At 40.9% G+C, this 16,950-nt stretch overlaps 1 protein-coding gene across 5 annotated transcripts in view; it reads right to left on the reverse strand.

Annotated features, from left to right (window-relative positions):
• Positions 1-16,950, reverse strand: part of ZNF366 (zinc finger protein 366) — a 265,929-nt gene that overhangs the window by 64,026 nt on the left and 184,953 nt on the right. For 4 of the 5 annotated variants that reach the window (XM_064481434.1, XM_031446665.2, XM_064481435.1 and 1 more), the window contains 3 exons: positions 6,073-6,346; positions 5,541-5,824; positions 3,069-3,221 (listed from right to left, as the gene is read on the reverse strand). In XM_064481434.1, coding sequence (XP_064337504.1) covers positions 3,069-3,105 — 37 coding nt within the window. In that variant the 5' untranslated portion in view covers positions 3,106-3,221; positions 5,541-5,824; positions 6,073-6,346. Of the gene's footprint in view, positions 1-3,068; positions 3,222-5,540; positions 5,825-6,072; positions 6,347-16,302; positions 16,700-16,950 lie in introns of those variants that run through there. The other variant, XM_064481437.1, reaches the window with a different exon arrangement.

Below are 16,950 nucleotides of genomic sequence, written 5' to 3' on the forward strand. Positions count from 1 at the left end.
ATTGAAGGGGATGGATGTTTTACTGCAGACAGCTGAGGAAAAGTGACGAGGACTATGGTCAGGCCTCTGGTTTAGCAGGTAAGGCCTACATTGCATTGGACATAGAGATCATGTGACTAGAGACAAAGGGGGCTGCAAGATCAGGGAACAAGCAGAAAAACCAAGGGTAAAATTCAGTAAGACAAAAGCAGTGACCAAAGACTCAGAACCAGTACTGCAGAAACAAGAGCTTTACTCAAAATAGCTTCCCATTTCTGAAGCATCCTAATTGGTACTTGTCCACCCTCTGATTATCCAGAACTCTAGGGCTATCCGTTCACCCCAGGACTAATCTGACCCCTGGCCATGGAGAGTGGGGTAGTGAAAAATGGATATAAATGTAACATATGTTCAGAACAGTACACACACAGAAAAATGTACATACATACCAGTAAACTTTTACAAAGGAATGCATCTGAATAACAGAAACAGAACAGGAGACCCCCTGTGGCCCTCCAGGCTCTACCTCTCCTCAAGGGTCACCTGGTCCTAAATTGTCACACCTGACATAGATGTAGATTACCTGGTTTACATAACAAATGACATCAAATAATATATACTTTGTTTTGTATTATATTTGTTGAGATTCATCTCTATGGTTGAGTTTAGTTATGGCTCAATCCATGTCATTGCTGGAGAGTATTTCATTCTGTGACTGTACCACAGTTTATATATCCACTCTACCAAAGATGACATTTGAGATGTTTCTAGTTTGGGGCCATTACTAATGGGTTGCCAGGAATATTCCTGTCCCAGCCAGATGTCTCTTCAAAAGCCTGGTGCAGGACTCACCTCTCTCCAGGAAGGCTGTCCACTCCAGTGATTCAGAATTTTTCGCTTGGTTTCTTTGGCACACATGTCCTCTTATATGGGACGCATGGCATAGGTTTTTTTTTAAAAAATTCAAATGGATTTGGTTTGAAAACATAGTGATGCACTTAGAGATACTGGTAGAGTTCCTGAGGAGCTCTGGATCAGTTTGGGACCACAGTTCTCACTTCTTGCTGCAACCTGGAGATGCTAGTTCCTGCAGCTCTGAGTCACGAATCATTGGCTCACCATCTCCCTTTCAGATGCTGTGGAAACTGGGTTTCTCCTCCCTCATGGGGCTTCTCACGAACAGGCTATATTTTCTTATGCTAATGTGCAGATAAGATGGCCAAGTCCTGGTCCTGAAACTGCTCTGAAACTTCCTTTGTTTCTTTGATATATTCTTTGTCTTGCCAAGCCCTAACATCCTCCTCCAAGTCACAGCTCCCAAAATGTGAGAACATGCATTTCTTTCTTTCTTTCTAGCTGTTTTGTTTTGTTTTGTTGTTTAGCATGAAAAGACGATATGAAGGATTCATACAAACAACTTACTTAAGAAAATCTGTTTTATGCATTTGTTTCCTCATCTGACAAGTGGAGATGATACCAACACCTAATGTAACACTGATTTTTCATAGTCTTAGGAGTAAAGAAGAACAGGAGCGAAAATCTTTCATGTACTTACTATGTCCAGGCACTGTTCTAAACCTTCTCCATGTCACAACTTAAACTTGATCATCACAAAAGCCCTGTAAAGTATGTGCTATTATTGTCCTTTATCCCCTCTTCTTTTTTAATAGATGAGGAAACTGAAGCACGGAGATGTTACAATGCTCCCCAATATCACAAAATTAAGAAGATTTAAACAGTACCCTGTTTGAACCACAAAGCAAAATTGTCCTCCCCTCTAAATAAAAAACGGCTCCGAGAATTGGAGAATAACAGGTTTTATAATATAAAAGGTAAACATTTATGACACAGAAGCTTATTCTGCAACCATTTAGTGAGTATGTGTTATGGACGAGAAGGACCCATGCTAGATGTGGATAACGCACTTACGGATTTTATTTCCTGGTAGAGGAGAGACACTTTCAATTAAACAAATCATGCTTGGATACCTAAACAACCATAATTGCAGTCAGTGCTCTGAAGAGGAAATCTAGGAGTCTGGAGAACTTTTAATCAGGTACTAATTAAATCTGGACAAAAGGTCAGGGTAGGTCTTCCTAAGAAAATGACATATAAACTGAGACCTGAAGAAGGCGCAGGCTTGTGCCGGGGAGGCAGCAGCTCATGCAAGGGGCAACTGGTGAGTCTGAGTTCAGATTCTGAACTTGATCCTAAAATAGATGGGAAATCATTACAGATTTTCCACAGGGGAGGGACGTGATCGGATGTGCATTTCAGAAGGCCTATTTTGGTCACTGCGCAAAGCATGGATTGTGGAAGGGCAAGGGTGGAAGCAGATAAAGAGTTGTAAAGTCTAGTCTAAATCTGATGGTGACAAGAAGGGCTATCAGGAGATGCAGGTGGACGCGTCAGTGCCTAGAGAGGCCAAGAGATGGAAAGGTTTGAGAGCCACACTGATACGTTACGTGACAAGAATTTACTGGGGAGTGAATACAGGCAGTGCCTGGCACACAAACAGCCGGCTTACGAAAGAGTCACACTTTTGAACAGAAACACCTTCTGCCATGTGCCCACCGCCAATTTCCAGAGCTTCCAAAGCTGAGTACTCACCTGCCTTTGCTCCCCTGCAGCCTCCTGGTCTGCTTACATTTTGCTGTCACTGTCCTCATGTGTATCCCAGTATCTACTTTTCTTAACCTTCATTCAGTGGAGTTCCCCTTCCACTAGCGCACACCAAGTGCTGCTACTGAAAAGCTGGTGGTGTTCTCAAAGCTGGCCCGGGAGGGCTGAGTCTGAGGGATGGAACAGAACCCAGTGTTTGAACTACTTGGGTTGGGGAAAATGTACTCTAGCAGAGTATTCCATGTTAGAACCTGGGCTGAAATTCTCTAAAGAAAGTCCGTTACACATGGCAGATTGATAGTGTTACAGTTTAGTTACAGGACTAAATCTTAAGGACTGACCTGTGGACTTAATCACCAAGGAACATGTGGTTTCTACAGAAAAATGCATTCTGAGCTCCAAATATCTGATAGAAGCAAATGTGTATTTTTAAGTTGGGGAATGGCAGGAGTTATATTAAAAAGCACCTGTGGGTTTACTGTCAGGCCAGAGGTGAGCAAGCATCCTCCTCCAGTTCTCACTTCCATCATTCAGTAGGCTTGTTTTTTTCAGTCTTCCTCCAGCGTGGTCGTAAAGGCCTTTTCTTCTACTTACAGGCTCTTTCCAAGCACCCTAAGGTCCTGTGTGTCAGTGGCACATAAGAGACAACAAATAACTTTATTTTTATACATTACATTAAATATGATTAGAGTTCCCCTTCCTTGATAAAGTTGGTTAACAGGTCTATACCATTAGTCTTCATGGCTCACATACCCTTCCTTAGGTTGAAACAGACCCAGGACTTTCACAGCCGTAAGAAAATAGCACTGAGCCTCAATCCCTGTTGGCTGATTCATGGTCCCCTCAGAAGTGACTGGTTCTGCTCATGTCTCTACACCCTCAGTGCCAGGTTCTATCACAGGAAAGTCCACTCAATCTTCAAGCGAATGTTGACCAGTTCTCTACACTTATTTCTGTCATCTCTACAGCCCTACGTAGGTGAGACCCAAGGTTACTGCAACCTGTCCCTTTCCTAATCTTCTGGGATCCAACTCACACCAGGGTCAGGCTTTCCCCTTCTTCAACCCCACTGGTGCACCTTTCAGCCTCCTTGGATCTAGACCAGTGGTAAACTCAAATATTAAATGAACCAGGCAGGCTCATTTAATCAGTGTCCCATGTGTAACACAATAGGGTATGGTGGGGGTCAGGGCAAATCGAAGAGTCCATGTCCCATCTAAAGTGATTTGTGACCATGTGAGAACATAGGCCTAGTGTGACCAAATCATCTTATTTTTAAAAATAGGCCAGAAATCTGAACTTTTATGTGGAATTTCTTGATTTAAAAAATTTTAGCATTAAAACAGGCTGTTTTTAAAAGATATTACGGAATTATTGTTCATCTCTAGGAGTATGATAATGGTATAGTGGTTTGCTTTTAAAATATACAGTGAAGTATTCACAAATGAAATGTGATTTGTTTAAGATTCTACAAGAAAAAGTAAAATTTAAATGTGAAGGGAGCCTGAATTTGATGGTTTTAAAATATGCCCATGAATTCTTTGATATTCTTCTCTTTGAAAGATGGAGTCTAATTCCCCCACCTAGTGATTTGTTTCTAAAAATAGAATAAGGCAGAAGGGATGAGGAGTGACTTAGAAGACCAGGTCATAAAAGGTATTAGGGTTTTCTCTTCTCTCACTCTTAGATTGCTTGCTCTGGGAGAGATCAGCTGCTTTGCCATGGGGACACTTAAGTAACCTGTGGAAAGGGCCACATGCAGTGAGACTGAGGCTTCCTGGGACAGACCTGTGAGTACACCATCTTGGCAACAGCTCATCCAGCCCAGTCAAGCCCTCAGACGGCTGCAGCCCCTGCCATGTTCCCATGGCAACCTCACAAGAGCTCCTGAGCCAAACCACCCAGCTAAGCTGTTCCTGAACTTCTGACCATAGAGACTGTGAGATAATAGATATTTGTTTTTTAAGTCACTAGACTTTGGGGCAATTTGCTATACCCTAAAAGATAATTAATACATTAGCACCGGGGAAGCTGTTAGTTTACAACTTTTGGCCTTAACTTTTCAAACCAAAATTCCCATGTGGGAATATTTGCTGGTGGCGATCACAGTTTGACCCTGAAACTCAACAAGGCTGTTAACTGCTACACCTACCTCCACCCACCATGAAACAAAGGGGGTCAGTTTGAAAGGATCATATGCTCATCCTATTCGACATGGAATTCCTGAGAAGAGAATGTAGTAGTGACCCCTGGTATTGCTATAAAGGACTATAAGAGTTCAGCTTACTATCTATATCTTCGGTTTGTTTCTTCATTTCTCTCCCACAGTCAGTGAGTGGAGGTGACACTATCTGGGCAAACTTTCTTTTCAGGTGTCTCTTCTTCATAGATTTTACATTGTCAGGAGTTGGAAGATCAGCAGCTAATTTGTTTTATGTAGTGGCAAAATCTCTACTTAGTGTTGTGAGTGTGTGATGAGTACCAGTCAATGATTTGAAAGCTAGATATTAAGAGAGTTTATTTTCTTCAAAAGAAAAAAAAAAGTTACAGAACCCTTTGATCAAAAAGTATTCTTACGTAGGAACTAATAGAGACAACAGAATGTAAGTTTCATGGGCATCCAGCCTTTGCTGGTTCCTTACTGTGTCTCCAGTGTCTGGGAGTCACTGGACACATGGAAATGGCTCAATAGACATTTGTTGAATGAATGAGTGAGTGAATGAATGAATGAGACCAAAGAGAAGAGACTCCCCTGGGGAGGAGGGTAGAGTTCCATCCATTAAGCATTCTCCTACCCCCATCCCCTCTCAAATGTCACTGTCACTGAGGCACTCTTGAGGCAGGCTGACTCCATGACAAAGGCAGTTTTAAATGCCAGGACTGGGAAAAACCCCCAGGGATTAACCATGAGCAGACCTGGCCCCCGTCCTTCCACTTACTGGCCACAAGGCCTGGCAGTAGTTTTCACCGCTCTTCTTTGGTCCTGATTTCTTCCTCTGCAAAATGAGATAGAAGCTTCCAGCCTTAATTCCAGTGGTATCCTGAGTCTGTCCAGGCTTCCCCTTCTTTAATGTTCACCCCGAAGGAGGCAAGTCACCACTTGTGAGGCACTTTGAAGCTGACAAACCGGAGGCCTCAGAGTGATGTGACCAGGGGCGCACAGCTTGGCAGATGACCTGGTCTGACTGATGTTCAAAGCAGCTGTCAGTGAATAGAAGGCAAGCTGCACAAAGGAGCCAGCCAAAAATAATGAGGGAGGTGAAAAGAAAAAAAAAAAAAAAAGAAAGAAGGAAAGAAAGAAAAAAAAACACACAGGGCAGGGCTTGGGGTCACTTGGGTTTCCTCTGGTCTCACGTCACCCCTCTCTTCCTCCACCCAGTCCTCAAACAACCCCCTTCTATCCCCGCCAAAAGAAAAGTTAAAAGCTTTCTTTTGGAAAAAGAACAGTTTGCTTAGACCACTGCTGTTTACCTTTGGTAGGACAGCCATTGAGGGTAAGTTCAAACACAGGAAAAGGCCTCTTGGTTACAGGAAGAGCTGCAGACAGGTCTGGGAGACTCGCCACCATGCTGTGGGGATGCACCTTCCCCACCATGTGCACGCAGCCCCAGGACCAACACTGGGGCTTTGCCTCCATCACCAACACTGGGGCTTTGCCTCCATCACCAACACTGGGGCTTTGCCTCCATCACCAGCCTTCAGCAATTTCTTGGATTGCACCTGCTCCTCCTTTCCCTCTGGGATCCTAAAACATAAAAATGGTGAGAGATGACAGGTAGGACTAGAAAGGGGAAGTAAAAGAGAAAAAGAGGCTTATATCAACACACAAAAGCACCATGACTTTATTTCCTGTCTAGTACGGAAAATACAATTATAAAAAGCAGTAATTGGGTTTACATTTAGCATTATTTGTTTCGATCATTAAAATCATCCTTCATGAACCAAAGAAGTCACATTTGCCAAAACAGGGCCAAAATTCTGCCCCAGAAAACTGATTTCCCTACAGTTATCTCCAGAACTGTGTGATTTATTTGTGAAAGGGAAGGGAAAGAAGCTGCCTTCATATTTTTCAAAGTACTTGTCCATGAAACCTACCCACCTTGAGAAGAGTTAAACTAAATTGTGAGAGAAGGAGAGAAATCATGTTAAGGGAGCAAATGCTGTCAAATAATCAAAATCTTCTGGGTCTTCCCCATTTCCCCCAAATTTCTTTCCCCCAATTCCACTTCAAAAATTCCCCTGGCTCCAAGAAGCACTAGACTTTCTCAAGTTCACCATTGAGGATCTCACTTCTCTTTCCCTAATTTTAGAGTCATTTGTGTCAAGTCTTTATGTTTTCCAGAGAGCCCTCAGCATAGTGTTCCCTTCAGAAGATCTTGCCCAACCGAAATGGAAGTGAAGGGCTACTAATCTCCCTTCCAGCCACCAGCTTCCATCCCACCTGGCACTCATTGTCAGTGAGCTTCTCACATAAAGGATGTGCTGTAGAGAAAAGCAGCAATTTCTCCTCCACTGAAAATTTCCCCCCAGTACTCCAAGTGCACCAAGCTTAAGCTGTAGTACATTATTTGGTGTGGAATGAGTCTGTAACAAAATCCTTTGGGTTCTTTAAAGATTTTTCTCCTTAAACTTTGGTTTTTAGCAGTTTGACTCTGATGTGCCTAAGTGCGTGTGTTTGTTTTTAAATCTATTCTGTGAGGGACTTGCTCTCCTTCCATAAAACTGTAAATTCATCTCTTTCTCCAATTTTGTATATTTTTTTAATCTATCCTTTTTTGTTCAAATATTCTTTGCTTCACCATGTTTTCCTTTCCTTCAGTGACTCCAGTTGCTCATACATTAGACCTTTTGATATTGTCCATAAGTGCCTGCAGATCTGCTCATTTTTTTCAATGTCTTCTCTCTGTTCTTCACATTGGATCATTTCTATTGACCTACTTAAAAGTCCACTGATCTTTTTTTCTGTCTCTCTATTTTATTAAGCCCAACCAGTATTTTTTTTTTGATATTGCAATTTTCAGTTCTAGAATTTTCATTTTGTTCTTTTCAAAAATAGTTTTTCTAGAATTACTTTCTATCACCACACTCATCTGTGAAACATCTGTATGAAGAGGTGTGATACTCTTCTTAGTCCAATTTTATATTTAGAAAAATCAAAGAATTGAGAGATTAAGTAGATTTACCAAGATGGGAGAGGTCGTGATATATAGAGCCAGGATCTATAATAGACAGTATGCAAGATGGTGGAGAGTGATGGAGCGAAGAAAAGGACAGGAGGAGATTAAGAAGTGTGGGAACGAGGGGAATTGGCAACTTCAAATAGGATGTTTAGGAAAGGCCTTACTAAGAAGGTGAGGATAGAGGAAGCATCTGAAAGAGGCAAAGGAAGAGCAAGTGCCCTTAATAAGTATATGATATTTTATATGTATGTTATACACAGATCACTGGATTTTCCATGATATTTTTATGAGTTGGTGGAACACAAGTTTACAGTACTGAATTTCATAGGCCAGAAGTAGTCATGACTTCAGATTATCTTGTGAACTATTTCATATCATACCAGATTGGGTTCTTTGAAAGGATTTGATGAGTGCTAAATGTAGTAATTTTGGTTCTACAGGATATATTAGATCCTTGGCATATGTAAAGGGATTTATAGGGACTAACAAATTGATAAGCATGAAGTATAAACAGAAGACTATGAAAATTTTTCTTTCCTCTGATGAATTGATAAATTGTAACTTTTACTCCCTATAAATGATGATTAGGAAATTTGGATCAGCCATCCCACTAAGAAAACCTAAAAAACTAGATAAAATATAAAAAACATTTTCTTAAATGCATCAAAATGGTAACAAAGTAGTGAGAAGCCTAAAAGCCAAAATCTACAATAAAAGAACCCAAAGAACAAGACTGATATTCAAACTTGATTTTTTCCCTAAGAGCATTTGCCAATTCTAAAGAAACAGCTGTAAAACTGAGCTGTATCTTTGACAAATACCTGAGGTCAGGGTGCAAAAGGAAAGACATGCAACCTACGAGAGGTGGGGTAGTAATAAATTATCTCCACTTTAAACTGAGATCCCAAAGAATTGCAGCTTCAGATAAAGTGAATCATGACTAAACTAATTCCTGCAAAGAACTTCCTTCTGGCTTTATCTGAGGGGCCTATGGAACCTCAAGCCTTGAACTTGGTAGACTGGTAGGACCTCAGGAATCTGGCAGAGGCAAATGAAAATCCTCGTTGGAAGAAGATGTTATAATGCTAAGCCTCAAATTATTCTGACAAATAATTTTTAAAATACAATGTCCAACACACTGTCAAAAATCACGTCATCCAAGGAAAAAAAATACACTGAGCAAGAACCAGTAGAAACAACAGACAATTAAAATAGGCTCATAAGCACTGGAGTTAAAGTCTGTTGAAATTATTAGCCACAAACTATTAAACCACCTCGTTATATTTGAGGGAAAAAAAGAGAGAGAGAGAGAGGAGACTCTTGTTTGAAGAAGATTCTACATTTGAGGAAAAGAGAGAGCCAAAGGTAATAATTTTTAAAGATATAACAGTGGAGAATATACAGAACTGATGAAAAACATCAATCCATAGAGTCAAAAAGCCTAATTGTTCCTACACAGTGTATCTACTCAGCACTCCCAGATACATCATAATAAAATCATAGGAAACCAAAGAAACTGAACTGTATATATACCATATATTAAAAGCAGCCATAGGGAAAAGGACATAGTGACATAGTACCTTCAAAGATGTATAGTTAAATTGACAGCTGACTTCTAAAAATCAATAATGGAAGTCACAAGACAGTAAAATGGTATCATCAACATGCTAAAAGAAAACAACTGTCTGCTTAGAATTCTATTTCCAGTATGTGTGTGTATATATATATATATATATATATATAGAGAGAGAGAGAGAGAGAGAGAGAGAGAGAGAGAGAGAGAGGGAAATCTCAATAATAAAGATGAATGAAGACTTTTTTAAATGAGAGAGTTTGGGAAATTCTAAAAGATGTATGCCAGAATAAAGTAAAATGATCCAGATGGAAAGTTTGGGATATAGGAAAAAATAAAGGGCAAAAAAAAAGTATCTATGGAATTTAAAAATTATATAGAATTTAAAATTTTGACAACAATAGCAAATGAGTTGGGATGGGAGTAAGTGGTGTTAAAGTGTTATATTTCTGAATTTTATAGGCCAATGATAAAGATCAGTGTTTATACTAGATTTAGATAAGTTAACAATGCAAGGTTAAAAATAAAATAATAAATATTAAAAAAATAGTCTCTAAGCTAACCCTAAAAGAGGAGAAAACTAGTGTAAATCTTTCAAAATATTAAAGGAGAAAAAATAATTATAAACAAATCCTAGTCAATCCAAAATTAGTCAGAAAACAAAAGACAAAGAATTAAAGAAGAGGTTGGATATAATGAAATCATAAAATAAGATGACAGATTAAAATTCAAATATATCAATAATTACATTAAATAAAAATGGGCTAGAGTTACTATTGCTTAACAAGTGCACATCCGAGGGCTGCAAGAATATTAGAGTGCACTGGACAGAGGGTGCAAGGCCTGAATTCAGGTGCTGGTTTAGCCATCAGCTAACCATGGAATTCTGAGCAGCTCTCTGGACTTCAATTCCCCCAGGAAATGAATAAAGGATAATGAGTGAGCTTCATTTAGCCTTTGTAGACATAGAGACTGCTCTTACGACCTCTTTTCATAGGTCCCAACCTCTTGCTGCTAAGAGCTTGCTACATTCCTAGAAGGAAGGGACGCCCTCTGCTGAGATAAAACTGAATCCTGTTAAGCCTCTGTCAGCTACTGGGCAAGAAGGTATCTGAGGTGGCATATGAAAATGATATGTTAAAGGTGGACAGGCCTTAGTTAAAGGTTGCATAAATACCCCTTCAAATGATTGTTCATACTCTCATCAGAATCTCCAACTTGAAAGAGCAAATGAAAAATGCAACTCATTGGTCTTTAAAGAAGGCTGGGCATAACTTCCAAAAAGATTTATATTCATCCTCCTTCATAAGAAATTTATATTTATCAACATTTGATATACCTAATGACACTGGTGCCCTCACTTGGTCCATATGTAAGAAGGTCACAGGTCACAAACAGAGCTGGAGTTATCCTGAGGGAAAACTGTGAATTCCACAATGGGAAGTGGTTGATTCGTATACCAAAATTCCTTCATTGCCTTTCAGGGTATTGTAACATAATACAACTTGTGTGTTGCCAACTAACAATTTGAACAATTGGTTTAAAAACATTACTGCCAAAAAATTACAAATGGAATAGAATATTAATAGGGCAAGCTTAAGCAAAGAGCAAGAAAATGGCAGAGCTGATATTTCCCCTACTCCTTCAATCATATTACAAAGTAAAAACAATATAATCTAATCAGATCTGCAAAGAAGCCTGCTGAAAATACTTAACACTATTAAGAAAGCTTTCTGAAATACAGATTTATACCCTAATCATTAATGAAAATCTCAACTAATATCAGCTGATCTCCGCTCATGATCAAATAGGGCCATTGTAATTAGCAGGAAACAAAGTATGGTTTTTTTTTTTATGGTTTTTTCCCATCCTTTAAAATTTTCTTTTGTGTATGTTTTATAATGAGCTAATATGACTGCTTGTCATATTAACAGACATTTTGGAGACGTATGCTCAAATGGTGAGGTGGGAGTGGGGAGTGGGTACTCCACAAAGAAATCTGGAGATCCCAGGAGATCCCTGGGGCTGACCTTGAGAATGACATGAATCCTAGGGCTACCTGGGAACTGAAGAGCCACAGGTCTTTCAACCAGAAGGGTTGAGCGCTGTGATATAGTAGCTCTGATGTCAGAGACTCCAGTTTCAGTCTATGCCCCTCTAGGCAAGTGGAACTTGTCTACCATCGCTGGTGGTCAAACAGTTATTTCAGTCCCAGTTCCCTTGTGAAGGTGCTATCCCACCACCCTGCTTCACTCAGGGAACCTGGTCCACCATGATGCATCGAGTTCACTTGGCTGCATTTCCAAAGGAACTTGGGCAGAACCTACTTTCCACATGCCCCATGATGTCAACTTTCCAAACATTTGCTATTTTTAATTTTTAAAAGAGATTTTTCCTTTAGTTTCTGAGTATGAGTGATTTTGTAATTTATAATAAGAAATATGTGTTTGGTCTTCCTCCAGTGTTTCTAACACAGTTCCTAAAACCCTTGGAACTTCTGAAGTGGTGTGAATGAAAAGGTATCTTTTGTTATGTTAATGAGATGACTTTTGGCGGACACCTAAGGTTGGGGGCTGGTTGCCAGTGAAGCCAAACACGTGATTAGAGGGCTGTAAATTCCAGTCCCACTCCCTAGTCCACCCCTACCCCTGGGGAGGAGAAATGCTGGAGGTTAAATCAATAGCCAATGACCAATTATTTAAATACTCATACCTAGGTAATAAAGCCTCCATAAAACCCCAGAAGGCCGGGGTTCAGAGAGCTTCTGGGTTGGGGAACATATGGAGACTCTGGGAAGCGCCTCGCCCTTTCCCCATACCTTGCCCTTTGTGTCTCTTCCATCTGGCTGTTCCTTAGTTAGATTCTTTTATAATAAACCGGTAATCTAGTAAGTAAACTGGTTTCCTGAGTTCTGTGATTCACTCTAACAGATTAATTGAACCTGAGGAGGGGGTCTTGGGCACCTCTGGTCCATAGCAATTTGGTCAGAAGCACAGGTGACAACCTGGAGTTGCAGTTGGCATCTGACACAAGTGGGACAGGGCAGTCTTATGGGACTGAGACCCTAATCTGTGAGATCTGGCACCATCTTCAGGTAAAGTGTCAGAATTGAGTTGAGTTGTAGGACACTAAGCTGGTGCCCTGAGAATTGTTTGATGCTATGTGGAAATTACCCTCTGCTCCCTCTCCTTCCCGCCATGTTGGGTCCTGAACCCTTTGGTATGACGTGTATTTTTTAATGTTTTATATTTCATTTATATCACCATTCCTATGTGTTTGTATTACAGTAGGGAGAAATATTCATGTGATTACTTTGCTATCTTGACTCAAAATCTTTGGACATTAATTTGGAAGGTTAACAACCCAAAGCCCACCTTCACAGATGCCATAGCAAGGTGTTATTAAAGTCAGGTCTCTTGATCAGGATATAGTGCTCTCTTCATTTCAGCACACTGAGCTAGGGGATTTTATCTGCTTTGTTTGTCTATTTATGTAAATATACTTTGTAAGCTTCTGTAGCCTGGAAATACAAATCAAATAACAGCTCCATTGTGTTTCAAACTAAATCTGCTCAGCTGGGATAGCAGAATGTGTAATGACCCTTAGCCAGAAATATGTCCTCTCCCTGAATTGTCAAAGGATGTCACGGGTTGTTTGGTCCAAAATACCTCTTCCTCCTGCCATGGTCCTGGTTTTCTTTCTAACAAATGTCTCATTCCAGATTACTCCAAAGCCATGCAGTATCTGATTACTTAGCTAGTGAGTGACTCAGCATGGGCTATGTGACCCAATTCTGGCCAATTAGACATGAGAGCAAGGGAGAGGCGGGAAGAAGGGGCACATGTGGGGAAGATTTCCTCACTCCTGATAAGAGAGATAAGATTGTCAACCCCCCAACCTTATTTCCTTTGGACATTAAAAATGTCTGGATGTGACTTAAGGGACTTCCACAGATACATACTCCCCTTGAGCTGAGCCAGATGAGAGCAGAGAATAGACTGGAAAAATGAGAAGTACCAGGTCCTAATGATGCCATTGAGCATGTTAACAACCCCGGCGCTTTCCAGCCCTGGACTGTTTTCTCATTATTATTTATACCACTTGACCTGAGGTTTCTACCACCTGAACACTGACATGCCCTAACTGATAATCCCTGCTTCTGAATGGCTCCAGCCTTGAGAACAAGATCATCCAGACCAGCACTATCCAACAGAAATACAATGCAAGCCACAAATATGGGCCATGTATGCCACTGAACAATTTTTAGTGGCCACATTAGGATGAAATTATTTTCAATAATGTATTTTTAACTTAATATATGCAAAAAAGTTATCATTTCTACATGTAGTCAACATAAAAATTATTGAGCTATTTTACAAACTTTTTTTATATTGTTTTCAAAATCCAGTATGCATTTTCCACTTGCAGCACGTATCTTTATTCAGACCAGCCACATTTCAAGAGCTCAAAATCCATGTGTGACTAGGGGCTGCCAATTTAGGTAATCCAGCAGTCTGTGCTGGGGACTGGGTTGTCTCTCTCACTGGGACATTCAGGATTGGCAACAGGCCGAGTGGGGCCCCCTGCTGGGGCTCCTGAGATAAGCATTTTCATTGAGCCCCTTATACCTGGGAAGTTGGGGATGGCTTCTAGCTTCAACCACATGCTGAGCTGGACCAGCTCTCCTTACAGGGACGTCCAGGCCTGGTACTCAGCCCAGGTCACCAGCCAGACCCTCTTCCTTCCCTGTGGGTTTTCCTGAGATGGCCCTTGTTACATCTGTCTTTCCAGAAAGTTTCTTCATCTCCCTTCCTACAATTTTTTTTTTAACAAAGGCCACTGGGATGGGCAGAAATCTTTTTTTTTTTAAGGCTATAAATGCCATTTTACCTTCCAGGGTACTAAGTGCCTGCTCACCTTATGTTTGGATAATTGAGATGGGACACAAGTCCCAGGTGGGGAAATAAATCAGTAGCTGCTTTTAAAAGGAAGCATTTCTGGCGCAAGTTCCATCTAACCAGCTAACAAAAAAAAAAAACTATAAAAACAAACAAAAATAAACCTTTCACATTTTCTTTCAGTTAGAGATTTGGAAGAGTAGGTAGACGTAGTGGGTGCCTGGTGAAGTGTAACTTCATTATTTTTATAATAGCTGAAAAGCTATTGCTGGTTGCTTCCAGCAGAGGCATCCCTGTGGCTGCAGGCAGTGCCTGAACACCTACCTTAAATAAGGGGTGTCATGCAGCAGTAACAGAAATAATGGCAGGAAAACGTAGAGGACCTGCTGGAGGAGGGAACAAATTCCACATCTCTTTCTTTGTGAAATGCTTAGAATCAGAACTGGCCTTTGAACTGAGTAAGCTGCAGGGGTTTTCTTGGACAATCCCAAGGTCAGAATGAGGGGGAGGTCTAGACAGGGATTTTTCCATGAATTAGTGCTGTCGAGGTTGGGGGGTGGGGTGGGGAGGGCTCACATGATTATTCAGAATGCTAAAATTGAGTCTTAACCTTGTGTGCACACGTGACAGGCCATACAAATTACAGCGCATAAACCAGTTATCAACGATCTGTAGTTACTGACATTAGATTTTAACTGCAACTACATTTCTAGTTCTGTTTTCCATGTGGAATGCGGACTATGATGATGTTTCTTAAATTTTCCTCTTTTTAGATAACTGAAGAGTTTTTAAAAATCCCTGTGCCCAGACGGTGCCCCAGACCAGTTAACACAGAATCTCTGGAGGAGGGACCCTGGCATCAGCATTTTCTAAAGAGCTCCCTTACATGATTGCTATGTGCAGCCAGGTTTGAGAACAAGTGGATAATGAAATTCATGGTGTTCTTTTTAACAAAGACTTTAAAACATATTAATATCTAGCTAGGTTTAAAAAAGAATATCCAGGTGAAGTTGGTGCTGTTGACTATCTGCTCAACAATTCTTCCCCCTTCTTCTTATCTAATAGAGCCCCCATTATATTCAGCCTCCTTTGAGTGCCATGTGCTTCAAAGGGTAAATCATGATTGGCCTTTCCTTGTGGTAGAGGTGGAAGGATTGGGGGTTACATGTTGGGAATGGGGATGACATCCCTTAGTGTACTTGCTGAGGCTTGGCCTTTGGAAAAACCAAGTAATTCTGTAGCAGAAGCAGAGGAGAAGGTTGGGAGAAGGAAGTGTTATATTGTTCAGTGTGGGTGGAGAGATGCCAATAAGGTTCTTTCCAGTCTAATGGTATGTGCATAAAAACCAGTAGCCAAGTAGCGTACAGGGTTTCAAGAACATGTGTTCCCTATAGAAAGTGCCTCTATTGGCTCTAGCCTTTTCCTTTCTGTCCCTCTCTGGTGTCTGTGATGCCTAGTAACATACCTTGAGCAGGAGAACTGTTTTGAATTCCTGCCATTGGGAGTGACTTTGGATGCTGGGTGAACCAGTCACCACGCAGCAGAAATGTGCCCTGAGAGGCAGGCTTCCTGAGGAGTAGGGCAGCCTCTAGAGAGTCCAGCCTACACATAGGAGAGGCAGGTCTTGGGTCTATGTTTACCTCTGGGAACACATCTCTAAAGGACAGCTGCTCTGGAAGGCTGGCTCTCCCCACCTAGTCCTAGCCTATGGGAGGATTCTGTGGGCATTCTTCTGCAAGTAGGCAGAAAGTCCTGGCAAATGGCTGAGAGGAAATTAACTTGTTTAAATGTAAGGCAGTCTTCAAAAAAAAATAACAGGGAGAGCCATCTTAGAGACACACATGTACATGAGTTATCACAAGTTATCCTATGATCTGTTAAGAAAGCCTACAATTATGTCTCTTCTCAGGTCCTCTCTGAATTGTTGCAGGAACTGGACATCTCCCACGAGGATCAGGTCCACTTTCAGCAATACCTGAGGCACGCTTATTGAATCAATCCTCCTGCAAACAGTAACTATAAACTCAACAGAGTACTAAAAGCCCACTACCTGAAAACACTGAAGAATAAGGAAAAGCAGGCAGTTGCTGGAGTGGGTTTGAAAACTGGAAGAAGGGAAGGGCACTGGGTGAGCATCCTATTTTCTGTTTTGCTTTGTTTTACAATGTTTAGCCTGAGGGCAGACAAGTCCACAATCTGCAGGTCACAGAAACTTATAATCTCATTGCTTGAAGAACCAGGGAGCCAAGTTCAGGGCAACCACAGCACCTGGAAAGGGAGAGGAGAAATTCTCGAGAGAACAGAGTCAGAGAAGAGGAGCCCCCAAATCTGCTTATAAACTCTGCTCAAGTTTCTGGCTGAACCCTGAACCATTCATTTGCCAGGCCAACTCCAAGCAAACCAACTAAGGCTAAAGCACTGAACTGATGTTTTAGACTTCGGTTCTTCCTGGAAGAAAAAAAAAATCAAGAGTCTCTACAATGTCTGTTCATAACATCAAGGATACAATTAAAAAATTACTTCACATATAAAGAAACAAGAAAATGTGACCCATGTTCAAGAGACAAAGGCAATGAAGGAAGACCACCCTGAGATAACCCAGATGAAATTAGCAGATAAGGATTTTTGAGTAGCTGCTATAACTAGACTCAAAGACTTAAAAGTAAGTGTGCTCCCACAAGGAGAAGCAGCCAACTCT

This window comes from Camelus dromedarius, chromosome 3, assembly GCF_036321535.1.
Source record: "Camelus dromedarius isolate mCamDro1 chromosome 3, mCamDro1.pat, whole genome shotgun sequence".
Taxonomy (NCBI): domain Eukaryota; kingdom Metazoa; phylum Chordata; class Mammalia; order Artiodactyla; family Camelidae; genus Camelus; species Camelus dromedarius.